General features: G+C 34.9%; 3 protein-coding genes across 10 annotated transcripts in view; 2 read left to right on the top strand and 1 right to left on the bottom strand.

The window, feature by feature from the left end:
* The window catches only part of Rhogef3 (Rho guanine nucleotide exchange factor 3), a 133,484-nt gene extending 119,419 nt beyond the window's left edge, over positions 1–14,065 (top strand). For 5 of the 6 annotated variants that reach the window (XM_072008340.1, XM_072008351.1, XM_072008360.1 and 2 more), the window contains 11 exons: positions 3,504–3,899; positions 4,179–4,281; positions 4,573–4,761; positions 6,464–6,675; positions 8,008–8,108; positions 9,078–9,394; positions 9,631–10,002; positions 10,094–10,456; positions 10,562–10,775; positions 10,869–11,111; positions 11,204–14,065. In XM_072008340.1, coding sequence (XP_071864441.1) covers positions 3,504–3,899; positions 4,179–4,281; positions 4,573–4,761; positions 6,464–6,675; positions 8,008–8,108; positions 9,078–9,394; positions 9,631–10,002; positions 10,094–10,456; positions 10,562–10,775; positions 10,869–11,111; positions 11,204–11,343 — 2,650 coding nt within the window. In that variant the 3' untranslated portion in view covers positions 11,344–14,065. The remainder of the gene's footprint in view (positions 1–3,503; positions 3,900–4,178; positions 4,282–4,572; positions 4,762–6,463; positions 6,676–8,007; positions 8,109–9,077; positions 9,395–9,630; positions 10,003–10,093; positions 10,457–10,561; positions 10,776–10,868; positions 11,112–11,203) is intronic. The other variant, XM_072008369.1, reaches the window with a different exon arrangement.
* On the bottom strand, positions 13,211–16,178 carry LOC139989796 (upstream stimulatory factor 1). Its single transcript, XM_072008423.1, has 4 exons — positions 16,020–16,178; positions 15,342–15,720; positions 15,111–15,263; positions 13,211–14,802 (listed from the first exon to the last, which is right to left on the bottom strand). Exons 1-4 carry the CDS (start codon positions 16,055–16,057, stop codon positions 14,596–14,598), a joined length of 777 nt encoding a protein of 258 aa, XP_071864524.1. The 5' UTR covers positions 16,058–16,178; the 3' UTR covers positions 13,211–14,595.
* Positions 16,179–17,294: 1,116 nt separating this feature from the next.
* On the top strand, positions 17,295–20,251 carry LOC139989781 (uncharacterized). 3 transcript variants are annotated; one of them, XM_072008411.1, is made up of 10 exons: positions 17,295–17,718; positions 17,820–17,937; positions 18,028–18,111; positions 18,169–18,307; positions 18,384–18,611; positions 18,692–18,838; positions 18,914–19,019; positions 19,090–19,248; positions 19,322–19,486; positions 19,655–19,990. In XM_072008411.1, exons 1-10 carry the CDS (start codon positions 17,688–17,690, stop codon positions 19,765–19,767), a joined length of 1,290 nt encoding a protein of 429 aa, XP_071864512.1. In that variant the 5' UTR covers positions 17,295–17,687; the 3' UTR covers positions 19,768–19,990. The 3 variants fall into 3 exon arrangements, with proteins under 3 accessions (XP_071864512.1, XP_071864503.1, XP_071864493.1); XM_072008402.1 differs by having other exon boundaries at positions 17,302–17,718; positions 17,839–17,937; positions 19,322–19,539; positions 19,655–20,251; XM_072008392.1 differs by having other exon boundaries at positions 17,302–17,718; positions 19,322–19,539; positions 19,655–20,251.
* The last annotated feature ends 1,430 nt before the right edge of the window (positions 20,252–21,681 follow it).

The raw sequence follows: 21,681 nt of genomic DNA, 5'->3' as shown, positions 1-21,681 counted from the left end.
CAGTTTTCACAATATCTACGATTGAAAAATGTGTTGCCTTTCTCTCTGCCGAAAACTTTTTAAATACGCAAAGGGGAAGAACAAGAACGGACCACCAGATCGACACAGTTTCTCTGAACCATCGCAAACACAGAAAGATTGCGGTATACTGATTTCGTGGAGGCGTACAAGCAAAAAAGGGAGAAAGGCGCTCTGTGAACAAAAGGAGAAGCAGGGAAGGACAACGGAGATTAGCGGAACCCTCAAAGAGCCGGAGATTTGGCGCGGCGCGGCGCGGTGTGTCAAATTTGTACGTGGAAGGTGGCGCATTTACGATAGGACAGTAAAAATCCTGGCGATTAAAAAGAAGACGAAAGAGGAGCCAGCGGGCCACTGTCACTACAATGGATAAATAGTACCTTTTGTGGAGACTAACGATGGCTCTTCTTGGCTGCACCTCTTCCGCCGTCCACAGTTCGCTCTGCCGAGAGAGAGATAGAGAGAGAAAGAGAGAGAAAGAGAAGGAAAAAAGGAACGAAAAGCGAGGGTGGAACGAAGTGAAAGGAGAAGTGAAAAAAAACAGCGTGTAAAACGTGGTGGGGGAAAACGAGCAACCCCTCGGCGTGTCGGTATACCTGAAGCGACCCTTGAAATCTGTTCTTGGAAGAGTTCACGAGGTGCACTGGCACACAAACCTTACACGCATGCACGTGTACACACACAAAGGCACGTGGGACACACGTGAGACTGGATTTGTGTGGCTGCCGGAGCCTTCAGTCGGCCGCAGCTCGTCGTTCAATGCACTTCCTCCTGGGCCAAAGTAGTTTCAAGTAATTTTCTTATTTCGAGCGTGAGCCTTGTATTTTCGCGTACAATACCTCTTCTGTGACTCCACGAAACCAATCGCTATCGTACAAATGTATCCAATGCTTTTACCAAGACATTCGAACTCTTCGCTGCAATTTCTACCCTTGATCGAACAATCGTGAGAATCGTATTGCTCGCTTTGGTGATTGTGTCTTGAGTGCGTTTGAGTGATTGAAGTTTCTCGTAGATTCGCTTTTTTAGACATTGACTTTATAAGCTTTGTAGTCTAAGTGTAACTCGTTCGTTGTAAAGAAAAGGACGAATTACAAAGAATAATGTGCGTGCTCGTGATTATATCGCAGCCGATCAACAAGTGACGGTTCCTCGTTGGAACGTCGGAACAACGGCGGTAGGCTTTTGTCGTGAAATAAAAATTCTAGCGTACAGGAAGAACGATTTCCGTGAATATCTTTATACCATGGATTGTATAGGCCTGCGAGCGCAGCACGAGACACGAACGTGCACATGCATATGATGGTGGTTTGGTGTACTGGCCGAAGGTTTTAGTCGCCTCTAGACCGTCACTCGACGCATTTCCTGTCTAAAAGTGGTTGCAAGTGGTTTTTCGTGCGTCGAATAATCTCGAGGATTTTATTATCCAGACTTGAATCGTATAAATAGAGAACTGTGAAGGAGAGAATATTTTTGTTCCTCTTTTTTTTTCCTTTTTTTTTTTTTCTTCTAAGAAGTGATAAATTTGAACCAAATTTTTTAAAACAAACTTTTTATCATAATAAACAGGACACCGGCGTCGGTTATGCGTGAATATTTTCAGTTTAATGTGTTTTCGAACGGTGTAAAAAGTGCTCGTGTTTTTATCGCGAGAAGTTTCACAGAGTAGAGGAAAAAACGTGACGAGACCACGAACGTAAAATGTTGGTCAAGCAAAAAATAATAAAATACATCGGATAAACGTTAACCTGGAAGAGAACAGAATCCTCTCGATGATGTGGTACGTGACGCTGCAGCATGTTATCCTATTAATCTGACTTAGAAAAACCGCGAACACGAAAGAATATCGTTGATTCTAGCAACTGCAATTTGGTGACGTTAGTTCACCGCCTTTGCGTTTGCGACGTAAAAGAAAAAATATGTTTTATGGGCGTGTAATTAACTCGCGAAGGACAAAAGTAATGACTCAGAAATTTCATTATTTTCAAAAGAGAACGCAAAACACGAAACACGTCTACGTAGTTATCTTTTACCTTCGGAAATACAAGAAAAGAGAAGAAAGTTTCTTTTTTTCTCGATCGTATTTCTCCAGATCCGATCTCATTCGAAACAGGAATCACATATCTTCCATCGCGTAAAACGAGAGGCATTTTAAAAACAAACTCGAGAATCTGATTTTCATGATTATATGCGATCATATGAATAACTCTTAATTAATAACGTCTTCAAGTAGCACAGTCGCCGAGTAATATTTTACTCGGTTCGATAATTTCATTAAAAATCGTATAGACAGTCTCGGTCATTTCAAACCAGAAGAAAAACTTCTCACAGTAATATTCGTTCTGTATAAAATCATTTACTATTTTCACAGAACTTCTACGTGTTTTCAAATAAGATAAAGATACGTCCGGCAAAATAATAGTACGCGCTTTTTAAATAAACTACGAACGGTAGTGCAATTTCTCGATATAGAACGTTCCATGAAAATGATACGTAATACGTCATACTTTGAGAAAGTATGCGAACGCGATACACTTGTGATTCGCGAAAATTTCGAAATATTTGGAAGCCGCAGGTTTCCGTTCTTCAGGAGCGACATACGCAGAGGAGGCTACTCGCGACGGTATCGTTTCCGTTATACAGCCTCGTGTAGACACCTGGTCAGCTGCCGTGCTCGATGTTCAGCCGCATAAATTGCCGTGCGCACCTTCGTGATCTATCAGTTTTACGACCCGCGTTTGCCGCAGCCTCTGCGCCGCGGGAAGAAACGGTGTTGAGTTTCCTAGGGCCCGTAAATTATTTTCCTCTCACGATCACAATGGGCCATTGATTAAACGAATAATCGAAACGATCGCTGCTCGCGCCTATTAATTCCTACGTATGTGTGCGAGAAGCTCGAGGAATAGTCGGACATAATCTTTTCTTTTCATTACGACAAAGTGTACGTTGAATTGATTGATTATTTGGAGTTTAGAGAAATCATCGTATATTATTCTATTTTATTTCTTTTTCGATATGGTTAGAATATTTTCTATGGAAAGAGGTCAGAATTGATGTATGGATTTTCCTCGGTTAACCCATCCGCAACAGATCGCAACAATGTAACGATACAGACTACGGTGCACTTAAATTTTTGAAGAAATAAATTATAATATAATTTCATAATAATAATTCATAATAATAATATAATTGTATAATATAATTTGAAATCAGATTCTATGTCCCAGTGGGCTTCGGTGGTGCCATTTTCAAACGTGTTATACCACAAATTTCTTTAACAAAAGGATTTTTAAACAAAATATAATTTGCATTGATATTTTATATTTAATATTTAATCAAGTAATTGTTGAAGTTAGGTTAAACAAGCTTCCCATCATTCGCATATCGACTTTAGCCGTTTCGATTAGATTTGAAGAATAATATTTTTACGTAAGATGCGTCTATCTATAAGTACTGAAAGTTCGATTTTCTTATTTTCCGAACAGTCGACAGTGGTCGGGAGACGAAGAGGATGAGGGCACAACAGGTCACGTAACAACGGAGCATCCTCTGGCGGAGGCGACAATTCCCTTGGTCTCCCACTCGCGTCTTCAAGAGCAGCCCTCTAACTTAAGTGCCAATCTTGTGACCGCTTCCGGGACCCAGAATCCTCCTCGTTCGAGCACGCAGAGCCAGCAAGAGAGCGTTTTGCAGAAATTCAGAAAGAGCTTCTCCTTGAGGTTCCACAAAAAGGGCAGCAAGGAGAGCAACGAAAGCGAGTGCCCGGCCGAAGATAACGATGGATCCGGCCCTCTGGACGAGGAGGAGGAAAGGGAACCGCCGACTGTCACGGAACAGACCCCTCAACACAAAGAAGACACCAATAATGACCAGAAATTCCGGTTAGTACGATTGTCATTTTTAAATTGCGAACTTTTATGCATTTATCAAAAATTATATAAAACATCTAAAGTAAAGTTGTTGTTGCAACTTTCAATATATAAGTAAATGTCTATTTAAGTTGTATTTCGTCAGTTTAGTTTATAAAAATATAAATTTGCATAGAAATCCGCATAGAAGAAATCATTATTTCTATTTCGTAAGAGAATTAAATCCTTGCAAATAAAAAATTCCATTTTCAATTTGAATAAAAATAAAGAAGTATTAAATCTTGGTCGCAGGTTTGGTCCTCTTGTATGGAGAAGCAGTAAAGAGAGAAAAAAGGGCAGCAAAGCTGCCAGAAACGCGAAATGCAACAGCGGAGATAGCGGAATACAAATCGAGGTAAGAAAACAGTGAACCGTGGATAAAACGTGTTCGCACTTTAGTTCGTAGGAGAAGAGATCTAAATTTCAAATTAGCGAAACTAACGAGATGCATAGCATTTCCTTGAATCTTCCCTGCCTGGAGGATACTAGTGTACACCGATACAACCATCCATGCAACTAGTCCCGTTTTAGAAAATTCATTTTCCTATGAAGCGTCACGCCAGTCGATGGACTCTCTGTATCGGAAAATAAGAAACATATCCAGCGTAGATTCGACGAGTAACGAAGTAAATTGTAAACGATATAGATGGTATCTGGTGGAGCATTGACTGGGGGTGGTGGTGGTGGAATGATGGGGGGTGGTGATAGCTCCGAGTCCCACGATACGGACGTCCAAGACGAGACGGACAGCCCTCCAGCCCTTCGTAGGCGGGTCGCTGACAAATCACGACCCCAGTCCGAGCTCATCAACCAGATACTGATCGACAAATTTAAGGTAAAGACTATCGTTCTTTGCCCCCGTTTGCCCTGCTACATCCAATCTTCGTGTTAATTATTAACAACCGCCAGCCGCACGAGAAGTTGCCCGTCGTCGCTGTATCTGTGCTTAACGTCGTTGACTAAATGGGAGCACCGCAAACTAGAAAGTGTTTTGTATATACTTTTATGCACCATATCTGGTGCAGAAAAGCGACACGACCTCGTTGCGATCTCGTGATGACCCTATGCGATTATATAGGACCGCTGTAGAATTATATTTTTAATGTTGCAATACATACGAGCGTGTGATCCTGCTACGAGAAATATAAAGATACCGTGCAATTGCACAACATCACTGTCACGGAATCGCAACGACGCGACGTCGTGTTTCTCGCCTGCACTAGGATTACATTTTCGATAGTGGAATCGTACTCTCGTGTATATTGCATCATTTCGTTAGAAATACAAAGCTAACCAGATCGTAAAATATCGCTACTATAAGATCGCAATGGCGTTATTCGCATCGTTCCTCTGTATTTGAGTCCAGAAACATTTCGATCGACAACTCTTTTTTACTGTTCTTATTTAATCTCTCAAATACGAAACACTCTCTCCATTATAACTTTATTCTGTGAACAATTTATAACTGTGAACAATTAATTGCATATAACAATTGTATGGGTATGATACCAAGAAACGAAGATTCCGAAGACAAACGCTTTTGCTTTCGATGGAGTGAAAACAATCCATTTGTTATGGATGTTGCATATGTACGTTTTTACTGCTTTTATTTGATTCGTGTGCAATTCTAATCCTCGTGTCACATCATCTTTATCGACGCCCATCCTTCTTCTCCCATTTCTTGCCTGGCCGATCGTGTATAATTGCTATTGAGAGAGTCACACATTTGTAATCATTATCGGGCGACACATATGACTATTTCCTTTGACACAATAACTCGCATTACTCACGTTTGTGTACGGTTTAGCCACGCTCGTACAGATCACCGGCAGTCACTGATAGGCAGTCATAGACTATATCGCGTTGGCCAGGATACGAGGAGAGGAAGCACACTCCTGGTTAGTTGATATCGGGCCGAGCACCCGACCGAACACGATTTATGGAATCATGGACGAAAGTCGAGTCACCGCTGTTTGCTTTCGTCACCGTGTTTTTGCCTGTGTGATCGTATATAATAAAGACGTGTTTCAAAGATATGAACCCGTTAACGTGTCTGTTCACAGTGAAATTTAAGCTTTATACTATCCAAAATTGGGCTAAAAGCGTTTAAAAGTATTTTTGACCTGGGCGAAGGACAGGTAAATAGTAGAACATAAAAATGTGAATAATAAATGTAACGTGGATCTAATTCGACGAGCGTGACACCAATAATACGGCACCTCTTTTCTAACATCACTGTGTGCATCCTAATCCACAAATTTGGCTACTAATGTATCTGCCACGAGTACATAAACTTTCACGCTGTGAACGTAACTGAAAATACTAGAATTTATTGGTGTTTGTGCATTAACAAAATTCCACGGTGTGTATCTAATCGTAAGCAGAGATGGGAACGGCACTTGGCTAGCTTGATGATCAAGCAATTTTCTGGAAGACTGGCTTAACGTCACACACCCAGAAGAGCTGCATCGTTGCTTACCATTCGAACAACCACGTTGAAAAGTCGATGTTAACGAAAGGATGTGTAATACTTTCAGGCGGATCTTCAGAGCCGCACGTCGAGGCACCAGCATGTACGCAGAACGAACAGTGATTTAGGAGGTCAGAGGTTACTCCAGTGGGATACGAGGTCTGGTTACAGCCACGCGCACAATTACCGCAGGATGCTCTCGACGCCATCACCGATCAAGACGAGGCCTCCTAGACTCAGTCCGAGGCACTCCTCCCATGACATCGTTACGCTGAGAAGGTGGGTTTAATGATCGTGATCCGTCCCGTGCTTTCGCACCCTTATCGCAAACGCCTCATTGACTTTTTGCCATACTGCGAGCGAGGGTCAATTCCGACCAGAGAGCTGCAAACCTGACGCAATCGCTGGCGAAATTTCCCTGTTTATTTTCGATACGCTCGAAACTTTTGTTATTATTATCGTACAGGGTCGGACACTTCCACATTTGAAACGCCTCAATAACTTTGTAAATGTTGATTCTAACGAAAATCCAACTGAAATACAGTATTGTATACGTTGAAAGAGACGTGGGCTGCGACGTTTAAAATTTTTATATTTGTATTTCGGAATGTACACGGCGATTGCTTGGGTTTCAAATACTCGAGGATATATTATTCTCTCTGTTAGTCAACGAGTGCGTGAACGCAGGAAAAAAAAAACATGGAAAAATCTAGGTGCTCCGTTTGTCATTTGTTTGAAAATCTAAATGGTCTATTCTTAAAAAAAATAGCAAAAAAGAGCAGGCATTACCCTTGAACGATTCGCTGTTTCTTTTCCTCTTCTTTTTTTATTTATTTTTTCTCCTCTTTTTTTTTTTTAAATTTTGTTCAATTCGAAAGGAATCATAGCATGACATTACGATATCATCAAAACAATCCCTTGAAAGATTATCCTTGACGAAATTTAAATTCTTTATTCTCGAACCTTTCCAGTAAATCGAGGGAGAATAGTGGTAGGTAGACGGGTATTATAACAAACCATTTTCTTTTAATTTTTCCTCGTAAAACAGTTGGTCTGTCACGCGTTACTATGTACGGAGTGGTTCTTTCGTACTTTTCCGATTATTTTTTTGACTTTTTTACGTAAAAGGATTTTCCTTTTTTAATACAGACTTTTATGGTAACGTGGTAGCGATAGAAGGTTCCGCCTAAAGATCCTCATCTACTAATTAAACGTCCAAAACCTATGTAAAATATCAATACAAATGTAAAACGTTAGCAATACATCACCAAGTTTAGGAGAAAGTAGCAAAATAGGTCTATAACAGAAAACTAAATTCAGTAAACAAAGAAAAAAAAAAAAAAAAGGAAATACGAGACATTATCTACGACCAGAAAGCGTTACGTTAAGAACGAAGAAACGAGCATTTTTTGAGGTAGGACAATTTACAGAACCACTCTGTATACACATGTATACCTTGTCGTATGTATATATATATATATATATTTACCTATTGTAATTCGTTGCTGAATGTTGTATCGATGCTTCTACGTAAACACAAAGCTTGTTGATCCTTTTCCGACCATGTGCAGTTAAAAAGAAAAATTAACGACGATCTTATTCTGGTCCCAGTAACGCGAAAGGGAGGAGTTCTCGGACAAATTTGAGGCGTTCACTTAGTCAACCACTGGGTATCAATCAGCTATCACCCTTGATGCGCACCAAAACTGCAGGTAATGCTAACACTTGTCAAATTAAAATCGAACCTTACTTTGTTGATATTGTTTGAGTTCTAACGTAGACCACATACTTTCCTTTCTTTCCTTCCAAGCAAATAAGTAATCTTTTCTTTCACGTTATACACTTTGATTAACTGCAAACTGTTGTAGTTACACATTAACACACTGACATGCCGTCACGTTGTAACACTGAATTTTTGAATTTTGAAGATATGGATATCGATACTATTTTTGAAAAAATACGCGATCATTTATATTTTTTTCTTTTTCGGAGAGGAGCACATTGCTTGTTTGCTTGGTACGAAAGCACACTGGTAGCCAACCCGTTGACGAAGATTAGTGCACACTTTCTCTACTCCAGTGATATCCAGTTTCTCTCTAGATCACTATTTCCGGCAGTGCTCTAAGTTAGCATGCACCCTTTGTAAAAATCTCAAAGCCGTCGTAACAAAACGCACCTGTAAGAAGAGTTCTTAACAGTAAGGAATGCGGAACACTCCTGTATTAAACGTGTTGATATCTTCGTTCTGTAAGGATTGCTTTCTGTGAATACGCTTATGTTTGCAAGGTGCAGTAGAAATTAACCACCCTTAGAGAGTTTCACGAAACATTTCGATAATTAAGTGAAACGAATTCCATCTTCTTTTTTACTGAAAATATTCAAGAAATATTTCCACGCGTACTATGTTTCGTAAAGCTCTACGAGAAGACTAATTACTCACATGAAACGTGATAAACGATTTTTTAATCTTTCGCTGCCAACGCCAGCAAGCCTGCGATGGATACCTACACAGGGTGATTTTTTGTATACGATTGTTCTCTCGTGTTAACAGATTTAAGCAACAAAACGAAAGCAAAACAACACTGACACATCGACAGATACAAAATAAAAAAGATCCTCGGATCTCGAGCTCGTTTTTTTCTTTTCACGATAAAGACAAGAGTCGTTTTGTTTAAAATCAGGCGCGAGGTTGCCCGGTGGAAACGTCCTGTCTGAGGACGAACAAGATGGAAGAGGTGGAACGTCCGACGATGAGATGATGTCTGATTCGGAATCCTCCATCGCCTCTTTGACGGACAGAAAAAAATCCTTCGAGCAGACGATGGACGAAGAAGTTGCAATCTTGGCTGAAGCTGTTTGGGACCACGTGGCGATGGAACCAGAGGAGCTGGCTTTTCGCGCTGGCGATGTGATAGAAGTTTTGGACAACCTGGACAAAGACTGGTGGTGGGGCAGTTGTAGAGGAGAGCATGGTTGGTTCCCGGCTGCATTTGTTAGGGTATGTAACCAATTTTTCTTAAGATTTTTTACACTAAAAATATCAGAAATTTCGATTAATATAATATTTCTCGCTTTAAAGCAGTCACTACTATTTTAACTGAAATAAAAAATAAAGTAAAATTTTACAAGTAATTATGTATACTTATTAGCGAAAATTATAACTTTTTTCGATTTATTCATGAATCAAAATGACTGTGGAGTTGCAATGAATTGTATTGAACTTCATATCTTCAGTTACGCGTAAGCCAAGAAGATACTGTCGAGGATTGTTTGGCGGCGATGGCCTCTGGAGGCGCGTCAAATTCGCAACTAAGAAGACGTACCAGTATTTCGCTGTTATCAAATGAACAAGTCAGAACGAGCGTAGTTCGTGAACTAGTTCAAACCGAAAGGGATTTTGTTAAAATACTGAGGGATGTTGCGGAGGGTTACATAGCCGAATGTCGACGGCGCACGGATATGTTTACAGACGAGCAGATAGAAACGATTTTCATCAATCTCGAGGAGCTGTTAGACTTCCAATCTGAATTCTTGAAAGATCTAGAAACTAGAATCGATTGGAATGCTCCGTACAAGAGCTGCGTCGGTGAATGTTTTCTAAATCATGTAAGGACATCAAAATTATTTAATATCCATTAGATATTTATTTCAAAGCAATGTTTTTGCTTTAATTTTATGATATTGAAAATTGTTTCAGAGAGCGGGATTTCGTATGTATTCAGAGTACTGCAACAGTCATCCGATGGCTACCGCCACTTTACAGGAATTATATCAACATAATCGTTATAGCAAGTTCTTCGAAGCGTGCAGGTTAATGAGAGGGCTGATAGAAATTCCTTTGGACGGATATTTATTGACACCAGTGCAACGGATATGCAAGTATCCACTCCAGTTGGCAGAATTACTGAAATATACGAAAACCGATCATCCAGATTACCATAAGATTCAGGAAGCTCTAGAAGCGATGCGAGATGTTGCGGTTTTGATTAACGAAAGAAAGAGACGGATGGAGAGTCTAGAAAAACTTGCTGCGTGGCAACTAAGGGTGGAAGGATGGGAGGTAGGAATCCTAGAGAGACAATGAAATTTATTTGTACAATATTATTTCAAAGCACTCACTTATTTCGATGGTGTTAGACTTTAATATCTTTTATTAATACTATAGGGTGAAGATCTCATAGAAGTTTCGTCGCAATTAATTTATCAAGGAGAAGCTGTGAGAGTTACTACCGGCATGTGGACAAATAATATCACACTTTTCCTATTCGACCATCAGCTAGTGTATTGTAAGAAGGATATCTTAAAGCGAAATACTTATGTGTACAAGGGACGGATTTATCTCGACACGAGCGAAGTGATCGATGTTCCCGATGGCAAAGGTAAATTTTCCAACCGTTTGTCATTAATACATCATCTAATTCTAGTTTTATTTTTAATATTTCAATCGTAAATTGTTAATGTTTTGTTCACAGATCACCAACTAGGTGTAACAGTAAGGCATTGTTTGAAAGTATACAGTTGTGTTCGAGATAAGTGGTTGTTATTCTGCTGTCGCACAGCGGAAGAAAAGCGTCGATGGTTGGCAGCCATGGCCGAGGAAAGGAGACTGGTTGCTCAGGACAGAAACGACGGATTGGAGTTCCCTGCTGCGGCCAGGCAATTGGCTAGGATCGCAGCAACGAGACAGCAGAACAGACCGCCAATTAAACCTCGCAGTACGTAAAATAATTATTGTCTGAGCCTTTACAATAAGTAAGTACTTTAAACTTATGATATTATTACAATTGTCTGGATTGAATAATTACAGACAAAACGTACAAAAGAGAGTCTGCTTACGAAATGCCTACAATGGTTGGGCAAGCCACCACAAACTCGTTAGGACGTAAAGTTGGCACTTGGTTCACGTTCGGTAGCAGCAAGAAAAACACGCGACTTCAGCCGTCCTGAGACAGGCCTACCTTCGTACCATACATTGACTTGTGAAAGTCTAACGAGAAGCGCTTAATCGTTGCTTCGCAACCATGATTCACAAATTACTTGTCGTTCAACAAACATTTCTCAGAATATTTCTTCATATCGAGATTTATTCGGATTTTCTTCGATGTTTCGTCATTTAAGAATATTCGAATAAACAAACGGACAACGTATTCGTTTTAATCTGTACGAAAGCAAACGATAACAAGCGCTTGTCACATGTATGGAACGAAGGTATTTTATTTATCTAATCGTTAAGTTTTATCTCTTAGTCGTTGTCGATTCAACAATATCGGTACGTCCTGTTAAAAGGGTAAGCAAAACGCTACGATTTTCGTCAGTCCGAATGTAGTTATTCTCGTTTAATTTAAATCACACGCAGTTCGATAAAAAGGAAGTATAACTTTGTCGATATCGTTGGCGATATTTATTTCACTGCCTCGAAGAGGATTCTTCTAGATTCTATGCTCTGTCGTCTTACAATCACACAGATCACTGCAATCACGGAGTGACAAGGTATCACCACTTAGTTGTTTTCAGAAAAATGATAACCGTTGTTTGTTCAAAGTATAACCGCAAGAAATATTACTAATTAAGCGTAATTATAAATTCATATAAGCAACGTTTAGACGAAACGAACAATATTACAAAATGGAAAAGAATAACGTGTGGAAAGTTTGAACTATTAAAGGCAAAGAGATAAGTATCGAGACGGGACGAAATAGAAAATATTATTGAAGAAAAAAAGCTTACATAAACTAAAAAAATGAATGCACTTACTTATTAGATATATATGAATATTATGTGTAAAGCCGATAGCGAGCTTTTGCGGTACTAAAGAGAAAGTACTAGTCACTCTTATCACGGAATCACATAAAACACCAGTGATAAAACTTTAGCATTATCGGAATGCAACCGCTTGTACGTTGTAAACAATGAATGGATTAGCAGTGGCCACGTGTTTTTTATGGTAATAAAGACTGATTGAGAAATGCTTGAGCAAATAGGTACGGAGAGTAGCACTGAGAGAAAAGTATAGTCAAAGCGTAACAAAATTTCGCTAAAAGTAGATATATTTATTACTGCAAAATGAAAGACCTTCCAAATATATTATTGGTTTGATAACCATTTAGATAGTCTTCTTTAGTATGCACATTGAAATAAAGAGAAACAACGTTGACACAAATATCATACCTTGAAATTTTCTCTCAGTGAAGCAAAACGTATCACAGTACATAGTATCATAAAAAAAGAAAAGAATCTTAACTTGTTTCACGGTACGCCCTTTTACTGCCTAAAATTATCGTCATTTCATCTAAAGCAGTAAATCATAATACTCATCGTAGTTTATACGAAGGTTTTAAATTTTTGGTAAATGGACGGAGAATTATATTTCTACGTCGAATATGGAGCGACAGTATTAATGATATAGGTACCACTAAACATGTAAATACTCGCATATCAAGCTTGTTTTCTACTGCTGCTATAGCAGTTTCTAAACGGAAAATAAGATCATCTGAGATATCTTTCAAGTTTTTCTACTCTTGTACAGAAAAATGTTGCGAGAATATTACGATGAAAGCCAGTCAGCAAAAACCTCTGTGTTTTGTATGTAAAAGATAATGGAAACGTGCACACTGTAATTCTTCATCGAGTACAATTCAATTAACGTTTCAAAAAAGCTGATCCATCAATTGTGAAAGTTTTCAACACTGCCAATGTGTTTACTAAATATTTTTTTGTTTGTTTCTGACACTTTTCATCGTCTTAATGCATATATATTTTTCGAAATATACGTTCATAAAAAAAAAAATAATTGTTATTCTATCTTCGATCGCAATTTTGCAGAAAAAAGAAGAAAATACTTGTGAAACATAAACAATACACAGAAGTATATTTTTGCTTATTTCCTGGCATTGTATTTACTATATGACGAGGACAATATGATGACAAAATGAAAGAGCAAGATTCCTACTCAACTGTACAGAAACCATTAACCATTGATGTTTAGACTAGAAGCGATACATTTGTTGCTGAACCTAATTCATTTAAGAGTTATTTTTATAGGACAAATTTATTTGTTCGAGCGCAATTTCTCTGTAAGCATTGTTATATAAGGCCAACTATAATGGCCAATGTGACTAAACATAAGGAGAGAAATATCATATGTTAATTATAAACGCTGAAACGATAATATCGCATATTGCACAATTTAGAACTTTTCATTCATTGAATTTTACTAACATCAATAAAGAAATAATACTTCTGTAAATTATCAGAGTAATATTACAAATATTCGCAAGACACATTAGTTACAAAATAAAAAAAAAGAGAGTTTCAACATAGCAATGGTTTATTCTTTACATTGACTATATCTTGTTAAAGACACGTAAAGTAATTAATAATTCAATATATATCCTTTCTATAGTTAGGAATTGATAAATTTGTATTGTTACTCTGAAAATGCTAAAACAGACTTGCACAAACGTCAGAATGATGTGCTTTGAAGCAATAATATTACTAGGCGTTACAGTAATAACAGTTTAGGCTGTTGCATATGTATGTGAATGCATATATTTTCCCTTATATTTAACATAAATAGTTGCGCGTGCATATTGATGATTGCCATATTTTATAATTGTCTGTTATTAATATGCACGTGAACGTTCCACTTCCGAAAATTTGAAAATAAAAACTGATACAATAATGTATCGCTTTGTTTCATGTAAATAATTAGGTATTGTACTTTATAAGTGTAAATATTGTAGAACTCCTCGTTAGCGGAAACTTCAACATGTTCTAGGCCATAAGGAACTTTAAAATTGAATGACATAAATTTTGGATAAAGATTAATTATTGATTAATAGCACAATGTTTTGTATATTTGTATATTTAATTTAATGATTTAATAATAAATTACCCTTTTTGCTCGATTGTTCACGTTATAAATAATTATCGTTTATGATATGTACAGTTGAAATTACATAATGTTTACAATTGTTTTCAAAATATAAATATATACTCAGTTAAATATATGTAAATAAACATTTTATAATTACTACATCATTATTATTTTATTGCACTGAATCATATATATGTCCTACACATTACTTTTCGCAAGTACTGTTAAAGGTAGTATACTTTAAATAAAATCATACTCAAGGAAAAGATATTTAATAAAAAAAGACCACATCTATTACTATTTATTATATGTATTCATGAAAATTAGGTACCTAGTATGTATGTGGTACTTTTTGCAATTTGAGCTTTTAATTCAGAATTCTCTTTCCTCAATTGATTTACCACTTGCCTTAGAGTTCTAGCTTCTTCTAACAATTGAGCATTTTCATCTAAACTTTGTGAAAAACTTTCTTGAACATCTCGTAATTCTGTAATGTACTGGCATGCCCTTGCTAAAATTCCTCCTTTACTCTATAAACATAAAACACCAATATGTATTAGACATACATATGTCTTTTACAACAATGCATCTTTATAGAAACATGAAACCTAATCTGTTAAACGTTGTGATCTTTAACTTGATAGAACAAAATGGATCATACGTAATTCGATAAAATAATATAAAACGGGAAATGTTGTGCATCCTTTATTTCCTTATAAAACGAAAGAAACTTATCGGACTATCTAATACTTTGAACTAAAATATCATAATAATAATTTTAAAAAAACAATGGATGATATATAGGACTTAGATGTATAAAAAATATGTACTATATTACCTGTAACTCAAAATTGGTTTTTACATCTCCATCTCCTGTTGAATTTTGTTCACACTCAGGTAACAGCTTCCCCAATTTTGAAATCCAATTATTAATTTTATCCCTACGGCGTCTTTCAACTTCATTATGTGTTACCCTTCTTCTTTCATCTCTCTATATGATATTATATAGAGTAATAATTAATATCATTCAGCAATTTCTATTAGATATAAATCACATAAAATATTCTACCTTTTTAATGGTAGTAAGGATATTTTGTGGATTATCTATTTGAAGTTTAACACGTGGCGCAACTGTTCTTGTAGTTTCTGAGGTAACTACTTCATTACTATTACTAAGTACGTAGAACTGACCATTTATAGGTGATGTCAAAACTTGAACTGTGTTATTTATAGGTGCAGCTATTGATAATTCAGTGTTATTTGTATGATTATCACCAACTTGTACCACACGGTACGCCACTGCATTATCATTTCTATTTACTTCACATAATTGATACTGAATATTATCTTCTTCTGTGACTGTTTCTATTTCTGTGTCGCAATCTATTATTTCTGCTTCTTCTAAAACTACGCCGACATTGTCATTGCTAATTGTATTTTCATCCACACTATAAAATATTATATACTTACAAAAGCATACACGGAAAAATGTGGTATGAAATAACCTAATATGTCAGACATTTATGTTTCCCAATTTTCATATGGTATAAAAATATACATTTGATTTTACGAAACATAAATATAAATTCATATATTTAACAAAAAATAAATTATTTTACATATCTTTTTTAAATTCATAGAAATCAACAGAAACATTCTATTAAGAATATGTCATTATTTTATTTTTATGATTATATTATGGTAAAAAAAATATTTCACAAAATTACAAAATCAATAAACAACATACCTTTCATCAATATTGCCAAAATGATTTAAAACTTCCATTGTAATGTTCAGATCAAATTACCTTGAATCAAAACTTTATCCACATAAGAATGCATTACATTGCACTTGCACTGCAATCTATTTACTGTAGGCAATACGTCACAAATCAAAACATTATATAGATAAAATAACGTATTTTAAATATTAAATATTTAAATATATAAAAATATTAAATATGTTATCATATTTAATACAAAGTGTCGAATTCTTATAATAAAAGTATAACATTTAAAAAATAATTGTACTCAAACTATTTAAATAATATTTTTATAAGTAATTTTATTGACTATCTAGTTATAAAAAACATAAGATACGTTTCTCTTTAATATTTTTTATACAATGATTCAAATATTATAATATCATAATATTAATGAATAAATATTTAGAATATTTATAGAATTTTTGTACCATTAATTATAGGCAATAAAGGAATAATGGCAATAAATTAATATGTAATAGTTATGATTTATCAGTTATGATTAAAACCAAATATAGTATCGTATGTTCAAAATTGGCACGTTTAATAGTAATTTTTTGTTTACTTCCCTGCTCAAATGCACTGATAATGTGCTATGTTAGGGAAAGATTAAACACCATATTTTAAACTCGGTCATTAATAGTAAAATATATTATTAAGAAATGAAGTATATGTAATGTATAAAGTATATGTAACAAAGTCTCTATACAATAAAAAAATTAAATAACATTTGTGACATCCTTTTTAATATTATTCTATATTCACCGTATATAAATTGATTATATTGATTTTTATATTTACATATTGTATAACAAAAAAGTCTAAAACATACTTAAATTGTGAAGTTTTTTCATGTATGTTGTAAGTATAATATAATGTTGTAGTATATTAAATGATTTAACTTTGGTTTGTCGGATATAAAATTACTTGTTCTTTTTTTATTTGTTATTTAATGATTTTCAACGCGTAGGATTCAAAAATGCAAACCTGAACTTTAGAAATTCAGCAGTTCAAAAATTATGCATATGTAAGATACGCATTTTTACCGTATTTTACAGGTTAGCATGATGCCATATTACTTTTATCAATCATTTGATTGGTCGATACAAATGAGCATTGAATTAAACTTCGCCAAATACTAGCTTGTATTATCATAACCAATCGTCTTGTGGCGGTCGCAGAGGATAGAATGAAATTGAATCTAATCCAATATTTACGAAAATCAAAATCCCGCCGTAAAATGGCCGATACTCATGTATATTTGTGTACAGCCAGCGATTCTACTCATTGAACGAATCATGGATCGAAGCCACCATGGTGTCAGAGTAACGCGAGAAATACGTTAAAAATTTTACATACACATAACTTTTAAACCGTTAGATACTTAAAATTAAGACTTGTATTTTTGAATTTTACGCGTCAAAGACATTAAATGACAAACAAAAAAGGCAATAATTTTATATTTGATAAATTAAAGTTCATCATATTTTTATACGTTTTCATATGTGGTGGTGTTTTTATGTTACCCTAGTATGGTATCACTGTTCCATGTGTTTAATTTACCGAATTTTGTGATTTAAATTCAACCACTTGTTGTAAATATAAATTTAATATATTAATCATACTTCATTAAAATATGAATCTTTGATATACATGTATGCATGCAGAGTATACTCGATAAAAGGTAAAAGATAGGTTACGAAACAATTGACGCACCAATATTTTTAGAACTGCGTTTTCAATGAACTAATACACGATACGAACTAGTGAAAATATTGTGTTTAGCGTTTCTATTTGTCTTTAGAATGAAGCCTCCAAACGAATTTATTTTTTTATTGATTCATATCTTTGCAATCATCTTAATTGTACAGTGTGAAGATGAGAACTACTTTGAAAATATAGAGTAAGAATATTAATAAGTTCTTTTTACATCTAAAATTATGAGAAATTTATATTATTATATGTATAAATTAAACAATACATAATTTTACAGGAACTCAGAAGAACTAATAGATCCATATTCATTTTTTTATGATAAGCACAGTAAAACAATGGATAAAGAAATAAACATCGACATGTATGTATAAAATGTATATTCAGATGTTGTAAATACTATAAGTATTAACTTTTTCAGTAAAAAAAATATGGTACAGGAAAGCATCGAAGCTCAAGATCAGTTGGAACCTCTTAAACATGAAAATAATTATAGTAACCACGAAGCTATCTTTTATAAGCGTCTTATTAATCTGTTATTATCAAATATTCGCATAGAGGTAACAGGATAATATTATTTATGGTATAATTTCTCAAACATGTTCAAGAAGAATGTATTTTGCTTTTTGGAAACAGAATGAGAATGAAGTATCAATAACAGGAATATTAGAAATTGAGGTATCCCATTCTCAAATGGAAATACTTAGAAATTTTCAAATTCATAAAACATCTTTAAGAGAAATTGATGAAATTCTGAGTAATATAATACAGGAACCTCGATATAATTATATGTTTGAAGCTGTACATATATTTGATGTATTGCACAAAGGTTTTGGCACAATACTTAGAACAGTACAAGAATATGTAAGAATATTGGTTTTGTTTAATTATATTTCTGGTTTATATATTTATATGAAAAGAATTTTATTGATTTAATATTTTAGCCAGATGGAACTATAATCTTATTTACAATGATAATGGCTTGTTTGACATTTAAAATGATAAGATGTGGCCAAAGATTTCCTATTTTGTGTATTATACAAATTATATTCATATTGAGCTTTTTTATGACTTGGTGGCAGCTTATAAAGGTAAATAACATTAACTTACAATATTATTTTAGTTTTAAAAGAATATTATTCCTTAAGTATATTTGTTCTTTTAAGGAAGCTGAAATTAAGTCTGTTGCTGCACAAATGAAATTTTCAGACATACCAATTTCATGTCAACCCGATAAGATGAATTTGTGGCACAAGTTTATTTCATTCTTTTGTAAGTATATATTATTTTAGTACATTGAAAAATGCTTTGGAAGGTTACTATCATCTTTCTATCGTTGTAGCTAATGACGATTGTGAGCAATATTATGAAACAGTAATGTCTAATCCAAAACTAAAAATTACACCTGCATTTGCATTATCACATTTTATTACTACTGTTGTTCTTCATCCAGTTACGCACATGGGAACTGTTATATCTGGCTTCATAAGTAATGCTACAGGTAATTGATAAGTTTTATTCATAGTTACATCCTAATAATTCAGTTGATTTAATAATTTCATTTAATCTTTTAGATAATCTGCCTTGGACGTATGGATGGTTAATAAAATGTATCCTGTATATATGTATAGGTTTTGTTATAATAATGATACCATTCTTTCTGTCTGGAGCATCATTTAATTTTGGCTTAGGACCATTATTGAGATTTGGAATTAGCCATGAGAGAAAAAATGGAAAAGGTAACTCATTACACAGTCTAGAAAATCGAGAACCTGTACAAATAATTCTTAAGGTAATTTATAATTTGCTTTGTTTTATTTGGAATGTTTTTGTTTTTAACTAAATTTATCTCAGATTTAATTGTAAATCTTTTGTATGTAGTTGTTTAAAAACTCGAAACTTTTTAGGTAACTCATGGCACCGACGTACCACAAATACAAGATGTTCCGAAAGTCAACCAATCGGACACCTTACCAGCTTTAAAAGATTATTGCGAAGAGAAAACTATCGCGACAGATAGTGATATTCGGGAAAATTTCGATGATTTATGTCGCGGTGATACCATAAAGAACAGTAAATTGTCAAATAATCATAATGAAGAAAAATTGGATACAATAATAGGAGAAAATAAGGATGGTAGAGGGGATGGTTAATAATTTATTGATAACTTGTTTTGTAATATATATAAGCTGTTAATTTCTAATGCACTTAATCAAGTAAATATTTCATTACATAAAACTTAATGTTACTTATTGTTAATACACAAATTAATAATTAACGAATCCAAAATGTTAATTTTATAACTGTATTTGACAGCTTGTGACCTACAAAGTATTGTTTTAGTATTGTTTATATTTATTTTACTTCTAGTTGGATTGTGATTATATCATATTGTATAAGAAAAACGATATTTGATATTTTTACAATATGTTGTAACAATGTTCATATTATGTGATCCCAATGCTTTAATATTTCCAATATTTAAATACACGTACTTTTATAAACATGCAATGTTCGTTTAATACATATGTAAATTCTATATAATTGAATAGAATTATTTCGTAAGCAGAAATGCGAATTCAGCTTAATGAATAGCAACGAAGAATTCACTAAACGTATATATCGTGCTTCTACGATGAGCTGAATTTTTTGTATTTATTTTAAAATGTATTTGTGTGGAAACTGCGTTGGATATACGTACATAACAAGCGCAGATGTTGGTGATGTAGCCGGAATAACGATTAGGAGAAGTGGTAGGTGACGACGATCCCGCAAAACTAAGTTCTGTGTTCGTAATTAATTCTATTTATGCAAACCAGCGCGTTCGTCTCTACACACACAACACAGTTTCAAAACAACTTGTCATCTCATACGTACCTCGTCAAGAATCTAATTAAATTTCAACATTATGTTCGAAAATTTTCGTTAAATTTAATTATGACAATATATATAATTTAAAAATTGAAGTTCGAAACTGCAAAAATTAAATTTTTACACTGTATCACTTGCAACTTTTTGGATGTTTAAATTGTTTTGTTTAAGAAAATAAATTTGACTAACGTAAACCAAAGGTGCGAAGCTTGTCTATCAGACCGAAAAAAAATTTGTAAGAGCTGGTCAATCAAAATATTTAGAATAGTTCGATCGAACGAAGCAACGGCTAAAGAACTTTTTCACATTGTGCATAGGTCCATGAACGGCAGGTGTGTTTATAGGTAACAGAGAGGGATATGTATTTAGGGCAGAGGGTTGGGTTTCATAGGGCCATAGATGCATTACATGCTCGAGATGATGTCTAAGAGAACCGAGACTGGTACGCGTATGCCGACGTGTTTGGCCCTTAGTTCTGTTTCCGCAAACCATCGTCCTTTATCTGACGTATATTATGCTTGTTCCAAAATGTTTGTGCCTTTGTGCGCGTTCGGTGTTCTGTCACGAATTTACGCACCTAAATATTCTCAAGATTATTTGAAGGTTTCTTCTTTTATAATTAAAAATTAAAAAAATTTAAATTTGAATAATATCAAACGCGAATCATTCAAATAATACGTTTATATCTTTAAAACGTGAATAATCGTTTAACTTCTAACTTCGTTATCGTCAGTTTGTCAGGCGGTTTTTCTTTTTTCATCGCTTCAGCAACTACAAGCATCGAGCAAATTACAAGCGTAAAACGAGCGTTTGGAACGCTCGTAAGGAGTCTGCAAACTTTTCACGACTTCGTGGAAGTTCGGTGCAGCGTAGCTTAATCCGTTTTCGCGATGTCTAAAGCAGACTCGATCATAGATGCATCGACGAGCATCGAGAAGGCTATCAAAATAACGAACCTATCTCATTTCAAAGTGGCTTAATTGCGCTTCGCTGCATCTAAAACGACCCGGGATCCGCTCTATGCACGTGCAACCGGGCTTTTCACCTGAAACCCAAACGGCCC

The sequence above is a fragment of the Bombus fervidus genome, chromosome 1 (assembly GCF_041682495.2).
Source record: "Bombus fervidus isolate BK054 chromosome 1, iyBomFerv1, whole genome shotgun sequence".
Taxonomy (NCBI): domain Eukaryota; kingdom Metazoa; phylum Arthropoda; class Insecta; order Hymenoptera; family Apidae; genus Bombus; species Bombus fervidus.
Note: the sequence above shows the minus strand (reverse complement) of the source record. Positions and strands in the feature narration are given on the sequence as shown.

Excerpts from the sequence above, each read along its gene's own strand:
- LOC139989796 (XM_072008423.1), bottom strand. The coding sequence starts at position 16,057 with ATGGAAGTTTTAAATCATTTTGGCAATATTGATGAAAG. Across the intron at positions 15,721-16,019 it reads TTTGGCAATATTGATGAAAG|TGTGGATGAAAATACAATTA; the intron begins GTATGTTGTTTA and ends AATATTTTATAG. Across the intron at positions 14,803-15,110 it reads AAACCAATTTTGAGTTACAG|AGTAAAGGAGGAATTTTAGC; the intron begins GTAATATAGTAC and ends TTATGTTTATAG.
- LOC139989781 (XM_072008392.1), top strand. The coding sequence starts at position 17,688 with ATGTATGCATGCAGAGTATACTCGATAAAAG. Across the intron at positions 19,020-19,089 it reads CAAGTTTATTTCATTCTTTT|CTAATGACGATTGTGAGCAA; the intron begins GTAAGTATATAT and ends CTATCGTTGTAG. Across the intron at positions 19,249-19,321 it reads CTTCATAAGTAATGCTACAG|ATAATCTGCCTTGGACGTAT; the intron begins GTAATTGATAAG and ends TTAATCTTTTAG.